The 19,562-nt window shown below is 35.3% G+C and overlaps 1 protein-coding gene across 4 annotated transcripts; it reads right to left on the bottom strand.

The window, feature by feature from the left end:
* Nucleotides 1-4,067: 4,067 nt before the first annotated feature.
* Nucleotides 4,068-19,219, bottom strand: LOC125271148 (F-box only protein 6-like). 4 transcript variants are annotated; one of them, XM_048195139.1, is made up of 9 exons: nt 19,165-19,219; nt 12,176-12,262; nt 7,880-8,004; nt 6,020-6,051; nt 5,811-5,925; nt 5,604-5,699; nt 5,195-5,330; nt 4,967-5,101; nt 4,073-4,819 (listed from the first exon to the last, which is right to left on the bottom strand). In XM_048195139.1, exons 3-9 carry the CDS (start codon nt 7,981-7,983, stop codon nt 4,802-4,804), a joined length of 636 nt encoding a protein of 211 aa, XP_048051096.1. In that variant the 5' UTR covers nt 7,984-8,004; nt 12,176-12,262; nt 19,165-19,219; the 3' UTR covers nt 4,073-4,801. The 4 variants fall into 4 exon arrangements, with proteins under 4 accessions (XP_048051092.1, XP_048051097.1, XP_048051096.1 ...); XM_048195136.1 differs by lacking the exon at nt 19,165-19,219 and having other exon boundaries at nt 4,074-4,819; nt 12,176-12,345; XM_048195135.1 differs by lacking the exons at nt 7,880-8,004; nt 12,176-12,262; nt 19,165-19,219 and adding an exon at nt 7,476-7,866 and having other exon boundaries at nt 4,068-4,819.
* Between the last annotated feature and the right edge of the window lie 343 nt (nt 19,220-19,562).

The following is a 19,562-nucleotide window of genomic DNA, read 5'->3' as shown; positions in this document are numbered from 1 at the left end:
GCAATCTTATTTCTAATGACAACTCTGTATTAAACCTTTAGCCACACATATTGTTATTTCTGCCTTACAAATATTCAAATTATCACAGAAGTACTGGGATAAACATTTATAGTTCGCATATAAACTACTGTGGCCATCAAAAGTGCAAATCACCTTTTAAAAAATAAAGATTGTATCAATGACATCGTTATGGCACCAGGTGGCGACAATGTTAAAAATGCACTTGCCATTGAATCATTCATTCATGAGATTCGTTCAAAAACGCTGATTCATCTATTAATGAAACAACTGAAGTCTTTATGAGTCATTGAATCATTCTTTCAAACTGTTTTTAAAAAAAAAAATAATTCATTCAAATTAATTAAACATTTTTAAATACTCTGCAGCAATTTATTTTGTCAGTATCTCTAGGCTATTAAATTACGTGTTATTTTGTTTAGTTATCTGTTCAGGGAAAATTGTGATTTAGTTTTTTAAATGTTCAAGATTTTTTTTTTTAATTTCATTTTTCTAAAATGCCAGTTGGTGTTTAAAAAGTTACTAAAACATTAATAAAAGGACTAATGCAATAATGTTTCACTGTAAAACTTTGAAAATAAAACTGGATTAGTTAAGAAAATTGATTAAAGTATTAAAATTATTAAATCATAATTCAGGGGAACCAAAGTTTACCACTTTAAACATAATGGGCCCTATAATACACCCGGCGCAATGCGACGCAAGGCGCAGCGCAAGTGTGTTTGCTAGTTTGCGTCCGGCGCCGTTCGCGTTTTCCCGTTCAGCGCCACGTCCTTAAATTAGTAAATGCATTTGCGCCAGTTAGTGCGCCCATGGGCGTGCTGGTCTAAAAAAGAGGTGTGTTCAGGCGCATTGCTATTTTAAGGAGCTGAAAATAGACTGCGCCATAGACCAACTCAAACCTGGTCTAAAGTCTAAAGTCAATGGCGCAATATTTTTTTGTTAGAGCGCGTTGGTAGAAACTGCGCCTCTGGGCGCGTCCACAGTGCGCGTTGACTTTCCTTATTACACACAGGGATGCGCATCACACAAACATGCCAAATATTAAAAACAAAAGGATTACAGTGTAAAAGAATATTATTGTGTAGGCTACATAAATATAAAAATGTAATGATGAATAGTCATTGCGTGTATTAGAATTAGGCTACCTATTTTCAATTCAGCCTATTACTACTTATAATGATGGCTAATTAATTGAACAATCGTGCCAATACACACACATATTAACTGACTCATCGTGCTGAGCTATTTGAAAGCCTACATCCAACGCAGACGACTGAAAGATTGACTGGCCACTTAACAGGTAGCCTAATTTCAGCAAAACATCACTCGTTGAACTCCTCAGTTGAATCGGTGTGTTTAATAAGTCAGTGTATTTTATAATGTTATATGTTATATAATATATAATTATATAATATATATAATGTTATATCCTGCTTGTCCCGTAGATGATCTGCTCGCGCGCTTTAACTTCGCGCACGAGCAGATCGGTTTCTCTGCTTGAAAAGCGTTCAGCTTTTACGCCAACAAATTCCGCCATGTAAATAGCAATCCGCCATGGCGCGAGCGCATCTCGCTCTTAAAGGGAATGGGAGATGACACTCTGATTGGTTTATTGAACGTTACGCCCATTACTCATTAAGAGAATAGGGACAACCCATTTCAAAAATGCGCCCCGGCGCACGGACCGTTTTTCCGTCGTTAAAATAGCAAAAGTGGATTTGGACACGCCCTGAGTGCACCTGCGCCATGCGCTTTACACTTTGCGTTTAGATCGTTAAAATAGGGCCCAAGAAGTTTGATATAATGCAACTTTTAGGGTGCTTTCACACTTGGTTCGATTGCCTGGACCGAACCCGAGTTCGATTGCTCCCCCACTGGACTGTGTTCACATTATATTATTTGGGTCCGACCCGCGGTTCGTTTGCGTCATCAAACCAGCAGATGTTTAGCTCATTGCTCTCCTCACTTTTATAATTTTGTTTTTGAACAGTTGTTTTGTTTCCAAGGCTTCAATACTAACGGCACTTGCTTACATCTATCTGTATCAAATATATTTTGCTGAAGGCGAGCAGAAATGAGATAACGTTAAAGGATTAGTTCACTTTCAAATTAAATTTTCCTGATAATTTACTCTCCTCCATGTCATCCAAGATGTTCATGTCTTTCTTTCTTCAGTCGAAAAGAAATGAAGGTTTTTGATGGAAACATTCCAGGATTATTCTCCATATAGTGGACTTCACTGGGGTTCAACAGGTTGAAGGTCCAAATGTCAGTTTCAGTGCAGCTTCAAAGAGCTTTAAACGATACCAGACGAGGAATAAGAGTCTTATCTAGAGAAACCATCACTAATTTTCTAAAACAAAATTAAAATGAGTTTTAACCATAAATGCTCATCTTGAACTAGCTCTCTTCTTCTTCTCTATTAAAATTCCAGCAGTGTAGACGCTGCTAAGTGTATTACTCATAGGTATACATGATAAAGGCTAGATGTCTCGTCCGCGCTGCTGGCCAATGGAGGTCGACGTCCGCACCTGGCGGCCATCTTGTCACAGTCAGCTCGCTCACTCGTAACATTGTGTTTTAATGGTGCATGTACTTTTTAAATAACCATAACTTGCTCAGTTTTCTACCGATTGTCAAACTGTTTGGTTTGTTATAAACGTCAGAGATGTACGTATGACACTGCATACTTATAAATAATTATAACCATGGACTTACATATAAAAAATAACATTGAACAGAACAGATAAGTGCAATGAACATACACACGCACAAGGTATTTATGTTAAATCAATAAATCTAAAAACTCAGTGTACAGAATGGCAACATGATTATATATATATATATATATATATATATATATATATATATATATATATATATATATATATACACACTTTTATAATATGAATATTACTATTATTATAAAATAATTTGAATTATTACATGTTACTAGGCTGCACAAAAGTCTGGCATCTTCTCCTATAAAGCCAGCAAATTCCTGTATCATAATGTAAGATGTTTTTAACAAACCAAACCGATTGGAAATCATGTGCAACTTAAGTTATATTGAAAAGAAAGAGCAATTCTGCCTCTCCCACTCATGTAAAATTGCTGGTAGCAGCTAAACTGTAACTACTAGGTCTCACTCACAGCTTCTTGTTATTAGCCATAACTACAACCACATCCACAAAGATTGTAATTTAGACAAAAGATTAGTTGTCATAAAATCGTTATTGGTGTCAGTAAAACCTTTATAACTGAACAGCTCGATTGTGGTCTCAACCTTGATAACTTGCGCAAGTAGCCGTGATACACAACTATGCTGCACGATTAAGTTGTTTTTCAAAAAGAAAAGCTGCAATTTCAACATGTTCAAGCATTCTACTCGCACCGCTCTGCACGGGCCTCAAACCTGGATCTCTGGCGTAGGATTCAGACACTTTAACAACGAAGCTAAATGTTGCAACCTCTTCCGTCAGTTGCTAGAGCATCTTTTGAGATCAGAGGAGTGAGGTTTACTCGAACAACAACTACTAGCTGGCCTCCGTTACACAGGGTCAGGACGTGTACACTAGCGCCCCTCGGAAACAGGTGGATAAAGCTTACAAAATGGTTATCATAAACTAGCACCAAGACCCAGAATCTGCCCTACCTAAATGTATGACCAGGAGCCACTACTGATACTCACTTTACAGTTGCTCTTGGAAACAGAAATAAAAATTCTGGATATGCTTGGCTGAAAACCGACAATTACTTTTTTGTATAGTTGTATTATTATTAGGCTTGTTAATTAAATACTATTTTTCTGAATCTGAATTTAAAAATACAAGCCAATAAAATAAAATAACCACTTTTTTTTTTTAAAGTAACTCAGAAAAATTGGACAGAAAATAGGCCTGTATGAAAGTAATGTTAAATATTGTATTATTTTTTATTCAGTTCTAAGCAACACAATCTGATGTAACAGATTTATTTTTGACCAATTATCAAAATATAGTGCTACAAAAGCTATTATTATCAGAGCATGTGAGCAGACAGAAGGGAGCGAATCAGTGAACGAGAGCTTTATTATGTCTTTTATTATTATTATTTCAAAAAGTACAAAGATGACATTAATGGTATACAACTTTATATACAACACACAAAATGTATCAATAAGTATGTTCAATATCATCTGAACATATAGGAGAAAAAATTAACAATTATTTGTTAAAAAAGAAAGATGATAAAAGAAAAATAGGATATAAAACAGAAAAAAGAACATTAGGGTAAGACATTGATTTATACATCAATTAGAGTGTACAAATTAAAGTCATTACAAATTGAGGTTGTTTTTCTTGCTTTCCTATTTACAGAGGATGAAAAAGTGTTAACATACATTTTCAATTCTTTTTTAAAAGAAACAAAACAAAACAGGAAAAATTGATTTGTTTTTGGAGTTTGTTTTAAAGTTTGTTTTAAATTTACATTTATGCTGGATTTAAAGTCTAAATCCAGAATAGAGGGGTTCAGTGAATGTGGTGTTGAATGTGTGTAAGTGTGTGAGTGTGTGTGTGTCAGAGACGCTGAAGAAGGACAGAGTGCCGGCCGACACGTCCACATACACTCCTACTCTATTACAGCGGGCTGAAGGGACAGGTATAACAGTTTGTTTCTTATTGTGAGAGAGAGTGAATCTGTTATCAGTGTAGTACAGACTCCAGTAGATCCAAACACAGTTTCTCCCTTCTTTCCTGCTGATTCCTTTATATGTCACTCATCAAACTCTATGACCTCATCAAACTCCACACAGAACCTGAGGAACAACATCAAATCTCTCAGAATGACCAGGATACGGCTGATTTATTCAGATTCATACACTGATTCTTGATGTCTGTGTGTGCCTAAAAGAAAGATTTTATTTTTGTTGTTTTGATCAGAAAATCATGCTGGAAAACTCTACCTCTCTGCAGATCTTCACACTACTGTTAGTGATCCGTACTCCATACCAGCCCTTCCAGAACTGCATATCCTTCCCACCGTGAGTGAAACGGATGAACCGGACACCAGGACCATAATCCTTGAAGACATGGGTCACCTGAAATAAAGCAGAACATACACAGGGACAACAGCGATTTGACTAAGTTTGATTGCAGAAGAAGAATTTGACGGTGTGTATTATTCGACTCACTCGACGCCACGGCTCATCATTCCACTGCTGAAACACAATCTTCTTAGGCTTAAAGGATCTGATGGGTTTTTTATTTTGATCAAGCAGCTCTACACAGATCTGATACTCACTCCCACAATCAGCTCGTGGAGCATACCTGCAGATAAGACTTCAGATCAGTGTGCTTTCATATTAGAACTTTCTTCTCTACCCTAAACAGGAGAGTTCGTAACACCCCCTACAAAACCACCCAATCATTCTATGATATTCAAATTACCTGGTGAACATTCCTGTGTTTTTAATAATTGCAACATTCTTCACAGAAAAACTAAATATCACAATAATTTTCTTTTTCCAATATCGTGCAGCACTATAAAAGTTCACCACCTAAGATACTGTAGGATGCAATGAAGTTTCAGCGAACACTCACCAGTCTGATATTCTGATACGAGGTTGCCGAAGATCCATGAAAGCATCACTGTAGCCTTCTTTCTTCAAATCAATCAGCTGTCGCTTCAAACATAAACTGAGGACAAATGTGTGATTTATGTGTGGATTGGCTTGATGACCGATTTAGTTTCATATTTTTACATGAAAAGAAACGGGCTCAAAACTTTCTTGAAGCATCTAAACATACCAGTAAGATGTTATAAAACAGTTGGTGACCGTGTCGTCTGGATGTGGTTTATTATTGGTTCCTGTCACCCAGCCGTCACCTCCATTCTTTACAATCTCCCATCCTTGGAGTCCATCTAATAATAACATCAGAAAAGAGACATTAGCTGAAGCAAAAATTCATTTATTAAATAGTGACACTTAATGAACAAACTTAATTATGTGAATCACCTTTGGCTCTGGGATTTTTTATCAAGTTGGACCTACAGGTGGAAACAGAGAAGTTACATTACATATTCTGATGATAAACCAACTGAAATACAAATAATCTCATTACAGGCTGACGTTAACTTTATCATTTTTAATGTTTCCTGATGTGCCTACATATAAAAAAAATATCCTACAGGCAGAGGTATAAAGTCCAGAGCTCAGAAAGTAAAAGTTCTGCCATAATTTTTATTCCACCCACTGAAGCAGTGTTAAAGTTAATGAGATAATTAAGTGATAAATTGAGTGATGATTGACCATTATTGAAGACACCTGATGATAACAAGCAGAATCACCAAAGGAGAAAATCACAATTTAAGTCACCATCATGGAGATCAGGGTTTGCTTTAGTTGAGCTCTTGACCCTTGACTATTTAATATTAGATTTTGTTTGGCTGCTGTAACTGAGTTATAACAGCCAGTCAAGCGAAGAGAAAAGATGATCAGCTGATGGTTATGTTTTCACATAATCATTATTTGATCTGAATCACTGAACTCATTTAGAGCCCAATCTCTGAGTTAGATTTACATTATTGATTACAGCAGCACTGTGATTCTACAGCACAAGATCAGCTTTATCAATACTATCCAAAGGATTTTGCAAAAGTTGTTCTGAATAAAAAAAAAATAATAATTAAAATATCTCTCTTTTAGGCACACACAGACATCAAGAATCAGCATAGTTTACAGTTTATATTCGGTTTCCCCTTTTCCCAGTCATTTATCATTTTTTAATGTTTTGAATGATCTTTAATGTCATGCATTTCACTCTTTTTTTAAAGTTTATTTTTTACAGTGTACATTGTGTCAGTAAAAATATAGCAAAGAAAATGAACAGAAAAAGAACCAAATCCTTTGAACACTACAAATTATATTTATGTCTATAAGATGAGTCCTGAGTAGGAATAATATAGGAATGGTTCCAAAATATTATAGAAATTCTAATTAGAATCCTGTACAACTTTCTTTCTGGAATCCTTTAGGATTGTTTGACAAGGGCATGGAGTCAAGGATGTCACCTGACATCAGAGACGGTCACGATGTGGAGTTCTTTTAAGGGTTGGGGGACGTTATTTGGTGGACCTTCAGGGAACATTCAGGATGTTCTGGGAATGTTTAGGGGACTATCACTATAGGACGTTCTGTTAACTTCCCAAATGTCCTCTTTGTAATGTTCTTATGTGACCATAAAATAACCAAAATGGAAAGTTCCCCTAAAGGAACCTTAAACTGCAGCACTTTATCCTGAATGTTCTGTAAAGGTTCTGAATTTTCATCACCTTTAGAGGACTTTTAGGGAACATTGCTCAGGTTCACAAGAACGTTGCTTTCTACATGGGTTATGACCTGAATCATAATCATGCACTGTTCGTTGTTGGCCAGAGGAGAACTGGCCCCTGACTGAGCTCCATTCTGTCACCTGAAGGAGTTTGGCTTCTTGCTGCTGTCGCCTCTGGCTTGCTTAGTCGGGGACACTTGATATTCAGCAGTGTTTTGATCTGTCTGCATTGACACTATTGAATGAGAACAGAACTGAGCTGGATGATGACATCGCCGTTCACTCCAGTGCTGATATATAGATAAATTAACTAATTCTTGATTTTTACAACAGAATGAATCAATACTGAATTTACTTAAGCTGGACAATGATCCCACCATCTTGATTCCCGCCTCAAAAAGTAAAAAAAGTCAATGTTAATTTTCTTTTGTTCGCAGATATGAGAAATTTAAAAAAAAAAAACAACATCTAGCTTATCTCTCTGTGTGCACTCAATGTGTTTTTGACTCCCAATGTTAAATTACCCACTACATGTTTATCCTCACCTGACATCATCATTGAAATTAGGAGGAGGAGTTATGGATTGATCACTCTTCAGAGACACATGGTCAGGTTCTACAGCTCTCTCACTGCTCCCTACATTCCCCATAATGAGAAAATCACTTTAAACCTGCATATGGAAACAGACAAACAAAACAAATCATACATAAAACCAAAAAACTTTCAGTAGACAAAAACTCCATAAAACAGTTTTGAAACTTACATGCGATCTATGACCATTATACACACACGTCATTGTAAAGACTGTCGGTCTGTCCCTCACAGCTTTGTTTTCATCCACATACAGTACAATATAGTGTCTATCCTGACAAAGGTCTATAGCAAGCACCTGTTATAACCCCCACAAAATTAACAGCCACAAATGTGGAGGAAAAATAGGGCAATAAAGACTGAACATTTACAAAATATTTCAAGAAATGTGTGGGAGTGTTTTCTTCAGCTCTGTATTTTTCTAAATGTCTGAATGTGTTTCTTCATCTGTTTGTTTTGACCTAGGCTGTGTGATTGTCAAACTACAAAGTTATTTAAATTTGAATTTCTAAAAAATGCTAATATTTTAATAAAAAAATAATAATTGTCTTTTATTGACAAAATATTTTATTACCTATGGGGCATGTTGTCACATTTCACTTCCCTTCTTTCAGGGTAAATAAAGAAAAAAGTATACACTATATTAATAAAACAAAGCCACATATTTGTGTGAAATTAATGTGGAACAAAATAAATTCTCTGAACCCTAATTAGATTTACACAAACAGAAAGTCCCCTAATCATATTATTCAAACACATTCATTCTTTCTTCTTTTTTTTTTTAAGTGAAAAAGGTGCAGGTGCTCCTCTGATTATTGTAATAATATTATAGACTAATTATTTTATTAATCAGTCTATAATATATTCAATATTCTATGGGATGTTCATCAGTGTCTGAATTCACACGTGTTTTCATTCACTCTATTAGTGAACTAATGTAGGGAATAGTGAATGAGGGTATAGGGTGTGATTTAGAACACAGCCTCTGAGTGTCGACTTTGAGCGATGTTAACTCACAGTATATTCCTGTAGGCTATTTTCTCGAAAACGTCAAATATTCCCAAGAATACATTGTTTTCTACATTAGTGTTTTAATGGAAAATTGTTTACTGTCAGAATTTGGTCTTTTTTTACAGCAAGGTTTAACAGTGTATTACAGCAACTATACAATTACCACAACAAATTAGTTCAAATACTTTACTATGGGTCAAAAACATTAGTATTTTTTCACATGAGGTATTATTAAAGGCTTCATCCTTTAAATATCACAAACTTTGACAGGAGTGTATAGAGTTTTTGTAGCCATCAAAAATACATCTCTGTGTCATAATCGATCTTCTCATTGAAGCTGATCGTCTGTGAATCGACGCCTACAGAACCGCGGAAGTATCTAAAGTATCTACTTTAAATGTTTACATTTCACCCCAGCTAACAGAATTTTGTTATAAGAACGTTCTCTAAATATTCAGTGTTGGTTCTGGGAACATTAAAATCATCCAGTTTTCTTGACGTTACAGGAATGTTTTTATAAGGTATAATGTTCCTCAAACGTTCTTTCAACTTAATTTTGATCTAAAATTCAACATCGTAGGAACGTTGATTTGTAACATTCAAAGAACATAAAAATGTTCAGTTTCCTTAATGTTAGTAGAATGTTATTTAAAGGTTAGTATGATGTTCCTGAAACATTCTTTCAATCATTTAAACACCTGCTGTGAACAAACACTGAAAGAAAGAGAAATAAGAACACAAACTACAACTTTCTTCAGCCACAGCCTTAGATGAACTGAAGATAAAAGACATTAAATCTCTGAAGATCTGATTAAACAACTCCACAAACAGCATTACCTGCTTCACTTATTACTAACCAGACTGACTTTATTTCTGTCATACGTCTACAGAAGCTCTTATTGAGAATTAACAGAGGTTTAGATGTTTAGTTTGAGGTCACCATCATGGAGATCAGTGTTTGCTTTAGTTGAGCTCTTGAGCTCTAAGGCTGTGGCTGAAGAAAGACGCAGTTTGTGTTCTTATTTCTCTTTCTTTCAGTGTTTGTTCACAGCAGGTGTTTGAATGATTGAAAGAATGCTTCTGGAACATCATACTAACCTTTAAATAACATTCTACTAACATTAAGGAAACTGGACTTTTTTTCTTTTTTTTTTTACTTTTTTTTTTTTGCATTTTTTAATTTTCACAATGAACAAGATAACAACTGGTAGGGTGCTACAAATACAGATCTTCCATTTGTTTCATATATTTGAGTGGGTTACATAGCTGGTCCATTTCCACCATCGTTATTTACATTTATGTGCTTCCAATCTCAGGTCGTGGGTCATTTTTTCCATTGCAAATATTTCCGCCATGATATTCTTCCATTGGTCCAGACTCAAAGGCTCACTTTTCAACCAATTCCTCATTATAACTTTCTTACTTGATTTCAGCATCACTTTGAATAGATAAATGTCTTCCCCTCTAACAACATCTTTAGTTAACAGGCCTAAATACAGAGTCTGTGGGTCATTCGATATTTTGTACACTGTTACATAAAATCTTCTGTATTTTCTTTAGCTTTTTAATGTAAAATTATGGTTATAAACTGTATTTTATTAAAAATTAAGTAAGAAAATCCTGTTAAAAAAAGATTATTTTCTGGCAGCAGGGGCGCCAGAAAAATACCATAAAATAATGGAAAATAACTGTTATTTTAAGACATTTAATAAGACATTTATTTTCCGTTAATTTAAGGTATTTTTCTGGCGCCCCTGCTGCCAGAAAATTACCATTTTTTTATGAGGGATTTTGTTTTTTTAAGTTTTTAATAAAATACAGATTCCCAGTAGGGGCGAATTTTTATACATGACCAAAATATATGAGAATGATTGACATTGACATCCCTGCAGAGTCTCCAACACTGTTGGGGTTTTTTAACTGTTTGCTTTTAATGAGGGGTGTAATAAAGTATCTCATCAAGTTCTTCCAGCCAAATTCTCTCCATTGTCTGGAGCTAGTAGAAGTTTGTTGTAAAAGACAGATTGAATGGCAATCATTCTCTGACAGTTTAAGCTGCAGTTCTGCTTCCCATTTCTGTTTTATGTATAGTGAGTCAAACCTATTGCAATTTTGTAAACATGTCTTAGTTGGAAATACCTAAATAAATCAGAGTTTTCCAAGTCAAATTCCCTTTTCAAGTTTTCAAAAGATTTAAACTTTTTTCCATCCGTTAATGTACACACTGCAGTGATTCCCTTGTCAATCCATCTTGTATATGTGCTATCCATCTGACCACATCTGAATTTTGGAGAGTACAATGGCCAGATCAACAATTTACAATCCTCCTCCATTTTGTATTTATTCATTACATCCCACCAGATCTTAATTGTTGTATAGGATTTGGTTCTATAAGTTGGTTAAATGTTTTCTCACCCAACCTTGCTTGTGGCTGACATGATCCGTAGTTAAGCTCAATGTGTTTCCATTTGGAGTAATATTCTGATGAGCACCAGAAAATTATATATCTCAGCTGGGCAGCTAGGAAATATTCTTTAAAATTTGGAAGAGCAAGTCCTCCTCTTTTTTTTTTTTTTCTAGTTGTAGAGTTTTGAGCTTAACCCTTGGTCTTGCCCCCTTCCAAATAAATCTACTCACTTTATCCCATTTATCAAATTGAGTATTTGGTATACAAACTGGCAGTGAAATGAATAAATAAAGCAATAGGTAACACATTCATTTTTATCACCTCTATCCTTGAGCTTAAATCCATGACTAGTGTTGCCCATTTTGTCAAATCTTTTTGTATAGTTTCGGAAACTGGACATTTTCATGTTCTTGGAATGTTACAAATCAACATTCCTACAATGTTGAATTTTAGATCAAAATTAAGTTGAAAGAACGTTTGAGGAACGTTATACCTTATAAAAACATTCCTATAACGTCAAGAAAACTGGACGTTTTTAACGTTCCCAGAACCAACACTGAATATTTAGAGAACGTTCTTATAACAAAATTCTGTTCGCTGGGACCTCTGTAAACTTCAGAGTGTAAAGAATCCTTACATTAATCTCAACTAAAAGCAGAATCCTTGGAGCTCGATATTGTTATAATCCTGAAGATGAACTTTGTTTTGTTCAATTTTAAGTGTGTCACAACTCCATAAAATGTCCGCTGAAGTTTAAAGATCGAGTTTTAACATGATAGCGACACGAAAACTGTACAATAATATGACATCAGAAGCCCATTAATGCACTTACCGTGATGTGAAGGTTGTGACCGGTTTTTAAGACAGATTACAGTTTTAATTCGAAATGTATAAATGTTCTTCTCGTCGGAATCGAGTCGTCTTTCACTGCGGTCAAGTGGGCCGCGCGTCGAAAATACACGGTCAAGCCAGCCGCACTTTTTTTTAGTTTGCGCGTCTATTCCTGCACTTACGGTATGGGTGCTGGAAACGGTCTAAATGCATTTAAAGACGGCAGTTTCCTTTATACTCTTGCAGTTAACCGTAAAAAGGGCAAGAACATAAAGAGACATCAGATAAGTTATGTATTGCTTTTTCCCCATCTTATTATGACTCAAATAATTTTTTATATAAAAAAAGTATTTTATTTTCGAATATGTTCTTTGTATATTTGCTATACATCATATGTTAATGTTAATATTAATGGTAATTATTATGAATCATTTATTAATTTGATTTTTTAAATTATTTTTTATTATTTTAATGTTTTATATATATTATACATTAATTATTATACATTATGAATATTAATTAATGTTAATGAGTTTTATGCATAATTTGTTAATTTTATTACATTTTTGTTGGATTGTAATGTTTAATATTCGTTTATTGTTCTACATTATTAATGTAATCATTAATCTTAATAGTAATGGTAATTAATATTGATCATTAATTTTACTATTAAATAAAAATTTTTGATTTTAATGTTTTTATATATACAATAATTATTAAACATTATTTATTAGTTTTAATGTTAATTATGATACAGGGTTAATGTAAATTGTTTTATTTTTATATATAAAACATACATACATACATCAAAAATAAAAATTGTAAAAAGTACCTTTATAGGTTTGCTCATTCTGTCAACTGATATTTTTTTCAGGGTCACCCTAGATATCAAATCATTTTACTGTACAGTTTGGGAGAAAATTAGTCAAACTAACCCACAATATCCATATAAAAAAACACTCATAAAAATATTTTCTTTACAGGTTTCCTCATTCTGTCAACTGATATTTATTCAGGGTTAACCTGGCTATTACTGTACTCATTTTCAAGTCATTTTACTGTACAGTTTGGGAGAAATTTAAAGTTAAACTCACATACAATATCAAAGTCCATTCAAGCACTTGCACTGTGGCTCATTTTCAAACACTCATAAAAATCTTTTCTTTATAGGTTATCTTATTCTGTCAACTGATATTTACTCAGGGTCACCCTGGATATTACTGTACTCATTTTCATATCATTTTACTGTACAGTTTGGGAGAAAATTAAAGTCAAACTCACTCATAATATCAAAGTGCATTCAAGCACTTGCACTGTGGCCCATATTCAAACACTCATAAAAATATTTTATTTATAGGTTAGCTCATTCTGTCAACTGATATTTATTAAGGGGCACCCTGGATATTACTGTACTCATTGTTGTATCATTTTACTGTACAGTTTGGGAGAAAATTAAAGTCAAACTCACTCATAATATCAAAGTGCATTCAAGCACTTGCACTGTGGCTCATTTTCAAACACTCATAAAAATCTTTCCTTTATAGGTTTGCTCATTCTGTCAACTGATATTTATTAAGGGGCACCCTGGATATTACTGTACTCATTTTCATATCATTTTACTGTACAGTTTGGGAGAAAATTAAAGTCAAACTCACTCATAATATCAAAGTGCATTCAAGCACTTGCACTGTGGCCCATATTCAAACACTCATAAAGATATTTTCTTTATAGGTTAGCTCATTCTGTCAACTGATATTTATTAAGGGGCACCCTGGATATTACTGTACTCATTTTCATATCATTTTACTGTACAGTTTGTGAGAAAATTAAAGTCAAACTCACCCACAATATCAAAGTGCATTCAAGCACTTGCACTGTGGCTCATTTTTAAACACTCATAAAAATCTTTCCTTTATAGGTTTGCTAATTCCTTCAATTGATTTTTATTCAGGGTGAACCTGACTATTACTGTACTCATTGTCTTATCAATTTACTGTACAGTTTGGGAAAAAATTAAAGTCAAACTCACCCACAATATCAAAGTACATTTTATTACTTGCACCATGTCCCATTTTCCATCACTCATGAAAATCTTTTCTTTATAGGTTTGCTCATTCTGCCAACTGATATTCATTCAGGGTCACACTGGCTATTACTGTACTCATTATTGTATCAATTTACTGTACAGTTTGGGAGAAAATTAAAGTCAAACTCACCTCCACTATTAAAGTGCATTCAAGCCCTTGCATTGTGGCCCATTTTCAAACACTCATAAAAATCTTTTCTTTATAGGTTAGCTAATTCCTTCAATTGATTTTTATTCAGGGTTAACCTGACTATTACTGTACTCATTGTCTTATCAATTTACTGTACAGTTTGGGAGAAAATTAAAGTTAAATTCACCCCCAAACATCAAAGTTCATTCTAGCACATATCATGTCCTGATTTCAAACACTCATAAAAATCTTTTCTTTAGAGGTTTTCTCATTCTGTCAATAGATATTTGCTCAAAATAGCAATGGCTATTACTGTAATTATTTTCATGTCATTTTACTGTACATTTTTGGATCAAATTAAAGGCAAAACTCCAATATCAAAGTGCATTCTAACTCTTGCAGCCCCTGCAGGAGTCGCAAGTTGGAAAAGTCATGTTGGAGTCGACTTGGTGGCAGACAACACCCTGAGGACAACCAACAGAGATGCAACCGAAGATGGAGACCCAGATGGAGCTGATGAGCTCACGTGCAGCCGATTGTCCTGGTGACCGAGGTGGCCGGGAATCCTGAGGACAGAGTCTGAGCTGGTGGGACTGAGGATGGAGGCAGAGCTGGGGGGAAGGTAGAACCAATGCTTGACCAAGGGGGAGCCTGAGGGATGAGGGAACCCAGAGAAGCTGTATGGCCGATGGTGGATCTGAAGTGTCGAAGGACCGAGGTGGAGCATGGGGCACAGAGGCTGGAGGTGGAAACGGGATCCTCTGTGCAAGAAGGAGCTGGTGGCCTGAAGACACTTGGCATCTCTTGCTGGCACGTGGAGGATGTGGAAGGCTGCAGGACAGCAACGATGGTGGGGCTGAGGAACTGGCTGAATGAAGAGGTGTGAGAGGGAGGCTGGGCGGGAATTCAGGAAATACAAGGGACACTGGAGATACAGGTGCTGGAGATACAGGAGACTCTGGAGATATAGCCAGATGGTACACCAGAGACCAGAGAGGAAGAGACCCCAGGGTGGAGTTGCAGGTGGGAGGCAGAATAGCGCCCCGCTGGAAATACAGGGTAGAATCACCTCTCCGAAAAAGTCTATCAAGATCACTTCAACAAATCCTTCAGTTCATCAAAATATTTGCCAGAGTTTGACATACACATTTCCACAGCAGTGGGGTTTTTTTCCCAGCCCTCAAACTCCACAATCACTAACTTAGTGATGAATGGTGTTGCCAGCTTGCGCACCTGGTCAGACTCTGTAGGTGGTCTGGGCTACAAAACACTCTGTCCTTATCATTGGTATGGGCCCGGTCTCCACTGTCTGCGGTGGGCTCAAACAGCATCTCCGTCACATCGTTCATCGTTGGTGGTGGTTGGCTGGCCTCTGGCACTGGAGTGGGACTGGTGGTGAAGTCAAACAAAGGAACTAATAAGGGAGTAAATGAACACAGGAGGAAACTAATTACATAATTAACAGACTGACAGAAACTAAGTCAAACTAAGAAACACAACACAGCAGATATGTAACACTGTAGTCATGTTGACAGTTTAATTGATGCTATTACTACTTCTCTGGACCTTGAATGTTGCAACTTTGTTGCTTTCAATGGAGGATGAAAAAACATCTTGGATTTTGCATAAATATCATAATTTGACATGAAACAAATGTGATTTTTGGGTGAACTAACCCTTTAATATAACTCTGATTGTGTTCATCAAAAAAGACAAATGTCATTGAAAAGAACATTCCTCCTTCTCTCAATGCTATAACAGATGCCGCTCTCCCACTCCAGCGTGAGATGCAGCCTGTAACACATCAAGCAAAATTTTTGCATTCTCACGAAAATAGCATTCCCCTCCTCTCAATGCTGTGACAGGTGCCTCTTACTTTCTTCAGTGCAAAACACAGCCAGTAGCACTTCAATAATTCACCACTCGACTCCAGGCATGGCAGGCCATCCCCATGCTGTCGAGCTGGATATTGGAAATAATAGAACGAGTCTACTAGCTCCATTTCGCTCACAGACCACCACACCTCTTGGGCATGATTTACTCCTCAGTCTCAGGCAACAGGTCTCATGTACTCCAATCCAAAGTGCAGTATCTGCTAGAAAAAGGCGATGCGGAGGTAGTTCCCTCAGAATCCAGAGAGTCAGGCTTTTACAGCTGCTACTTCCTCGTTCCCAAGAATGATGGCGGTCTCAGGCCCATTCTTGATCTGTGACGTCTGAACCGGATCCTCATGAGATTAATTTATATTGGTCTATCTGAAAGACTGTGACTTTCATATCTAGAAAGTCCCCCACAAAAGGCCATTCTTGAGATTTGCCTTTGAGGGAGTGATATACGAATATAAATTCCTTCCATTCAGACTCTCTCTAGCTCTGCATAACTTTATGAAGTGTGTAGATGCGGCCCTCTCTTTTCTGCAACAGAACAGAAAATCGGGAGCATGGCAGCCTCCTTCAAGTTGGGGTCTATTCTTCCCCTCAATAGATTTCAGAAGCTGCTAGGCCATTTGCAACCACTACAGCATTGGTTGAAAGACATGTTCCACCTCGTGAGTGGCACACAGGCCTGCACCTTCTTAGAGTTCGCCACCACTGTGTTCTTGGTCCCCTTGAAATCGTCCCATTTTTATTAGAACAGGATAATGCTGGGCTCTGTTTCCAGAAGGAAAGTGGTCATGACAGACATCTCCAAGATGGGTTTGGGGCCCTGTGTGACTGCAGAATAGCCTTCAGCTCATGGGCGACTCCCTTGATGAATTGGCACATCAACCATCTGATGGGATACGTTGGCACTAGATGTACTAGATGGCACTTTGATATTTAGGGTGAATTTGCCTTTAGTTTTCTCCCATACTGTACAGTAAAAATATATGACAATAAGTACAGTAATAGTCAGGTTGACCCTGAAGAAATATCAGTTGACAGAATGAGCAAACCTATAAAGAAAAGATTTTTATGAGTGTTTGAAAATAAGACATGATGTAAGTGCTAGAATGACCTTTGATGTTTGAAGGTGAGTTTGCCTTTAATTTTCTCCCAAACTGTACAGTAAAATGATATGACAATGAGTACAGTAATAGTCAGGGTAAATCTGAACAAATATCTGTTGACAGAATGAGCAAACCTATAAAGGAAAGATTTTTATGAGTGTTTGAAAATGAGCCACAGTGCAAGTGCTTGAATGCACTTTGATATTGTGGGTGAGTTTGACTTCAATTTTCTCCCAAACTGTACAGTAAAATGATATGACAATGAGTACAGTAATATCCAGGGTGCCCCTTAATAAATATCAGTTGACAGAATGAGCAAACCTATAAAGAAAAGATTTTTATGAGTGTTTGAAAATGAGCCACAGTGCAAGTGCTTGAATACACTTTGATATTATGGGTGAGTTTGACTTTAATTTTCTCCCAAACTGTACAGTAAAATGATACAACAATGAGTACAGTAATATCCAGGGTGCCCCTTAATAAATATCAGTTGACAGAATGAGCAAACCTATAAAGGAAAGATTTTTATGAGTGTTTGAAAATGAGCCACAGTGCAAGTGCTTGAATGCACTTTGATATTGTATGTGAGTTTAACTTTAAATTTCTCCCAAACTGTACAGTAAAATGACTTGAAAATTAATACAGTAACAGTCAGGTTAACCCTGAATAAAAACCAGTTGAAGGAGTTAGCTAACCTATAAAGAAAATATTTTTATGAGTGTTTGAATATGGGCCACAGTGCAAGTGCTTGAATGCACTTTGATATTATGAGTGAGTTTGACTTTAATTTTCTCCCAAACTGTACAGTAAAATGATATGAAAATGAGTACAGTAATAGCCAGGTTAACCCTGAATAAATATCAGTTGACAGAATGAGCAAACCTGTAAAGAAAATATTTTTATGAGTGTGTTTTTTATATGGATATTGTGGGTTAGTTTGACTAATTTTCTCCCAAACTGTACAGTAAAATGATTTGACAATGAGTACAGTAATATCTAGGGTGACCCTGAAAAAATATCAGTTGACAGAATGAGCAAACCTATAAAGGTACTTTTTACAATTTTTATTTTTGATGTATGTATGTATGTTTTATATATAAAAATAAAACAATTTACATTAACCCTGTATCATAATTAACATTAAAATTCATAAATAATGTTTAATAATTATTGTATATATAAAACATTAAAATCAAAAATTGTAATTTAATAGTAAAATTAATGATCAATATTAATTACCATTACTATTAAGATTAATGATTACATTAATAATGTAGAACAATAAACGAATATTAAACATTACAATCCAACAAAAATGTAATAAAATTAACAAATTATGCATAAAACTCATTAACATTAATTAATATTCATAATGTATAATAATTAATGTATAATATATATAAAACATTAAAATAATAAAAAATAATTTAAAAAATCAAATTAATAAATGATTCATAATAATTACCATTAATATTAACATTAACATATGATGTATAGCAAATATACAAAGAACATATTCGAAAATAAAAGACTTTTTTTATATAAAAAATTATTTGAGTCATAATAAGATGGGGAAAAAGCAATACATAACTTATCTGATGTCTCTTTATGTTCTTGCCCTTTTTACGGTTAACTGCAAGAGTATAAAGGAAACTGCCGTCTTTAAATGCATTTAGACCGTTTCCAGCACCCATACCGTAAGTGCAGGAATAGACGCGCAAACTAAAAAAAAGTGCGGCTGGCTTGACCGTGTATTTTCGACGCGCGGCCCACTTGACCGCAGTCTACTTTCGGTTTGAAAGACGTTTCCTTCTTCGAGCTCTCTGACAGGGTTCAGTCTGAAAATAATCAGGAACAGGAAGTTCACACAAGTGTTTGGCATTTAGATATTTAAGCTTTCTCTTTTTTTCTAAATGGTGCATGGTTGTATTTTGATTTATAACAATGTTTATATTTGATGTGTAATTACTCAAACAATTTTTAAGTGCATTGCACTGGGACTTAAATGTGAATTAATAATACTAATTAAAATAATAACAATAAATAAATGAACAAAACTGTCAAATTAAGCTACACTTTTGTGCTGTAATCAATATCATGACATTAAGCCTCATATACAGACAGTATTTTTGTTTAAAACTAACAGCAGTGGCACTGGGACTTTAATCTGTTAAAAACAACAA

This window comes from Megalobrama amblycephala, linkage group LG7, assembly GCF_018812025.1.
Source record: "Megalobrama amblycephala isolate DHTTF-2021 linkage group LG7, ASM1881202v1, whole genome shotgun sequence".
Lineage (NCBI taxonomy): Eukaryota > Metazoa > Chordata > Actinopteri > Cypriniformes > Xenocyprididae > Megalobrama > Megalobrama amblycephala.
This window is presented reverse-complemented; position numbering and strand designations above follow the sequence as displayed.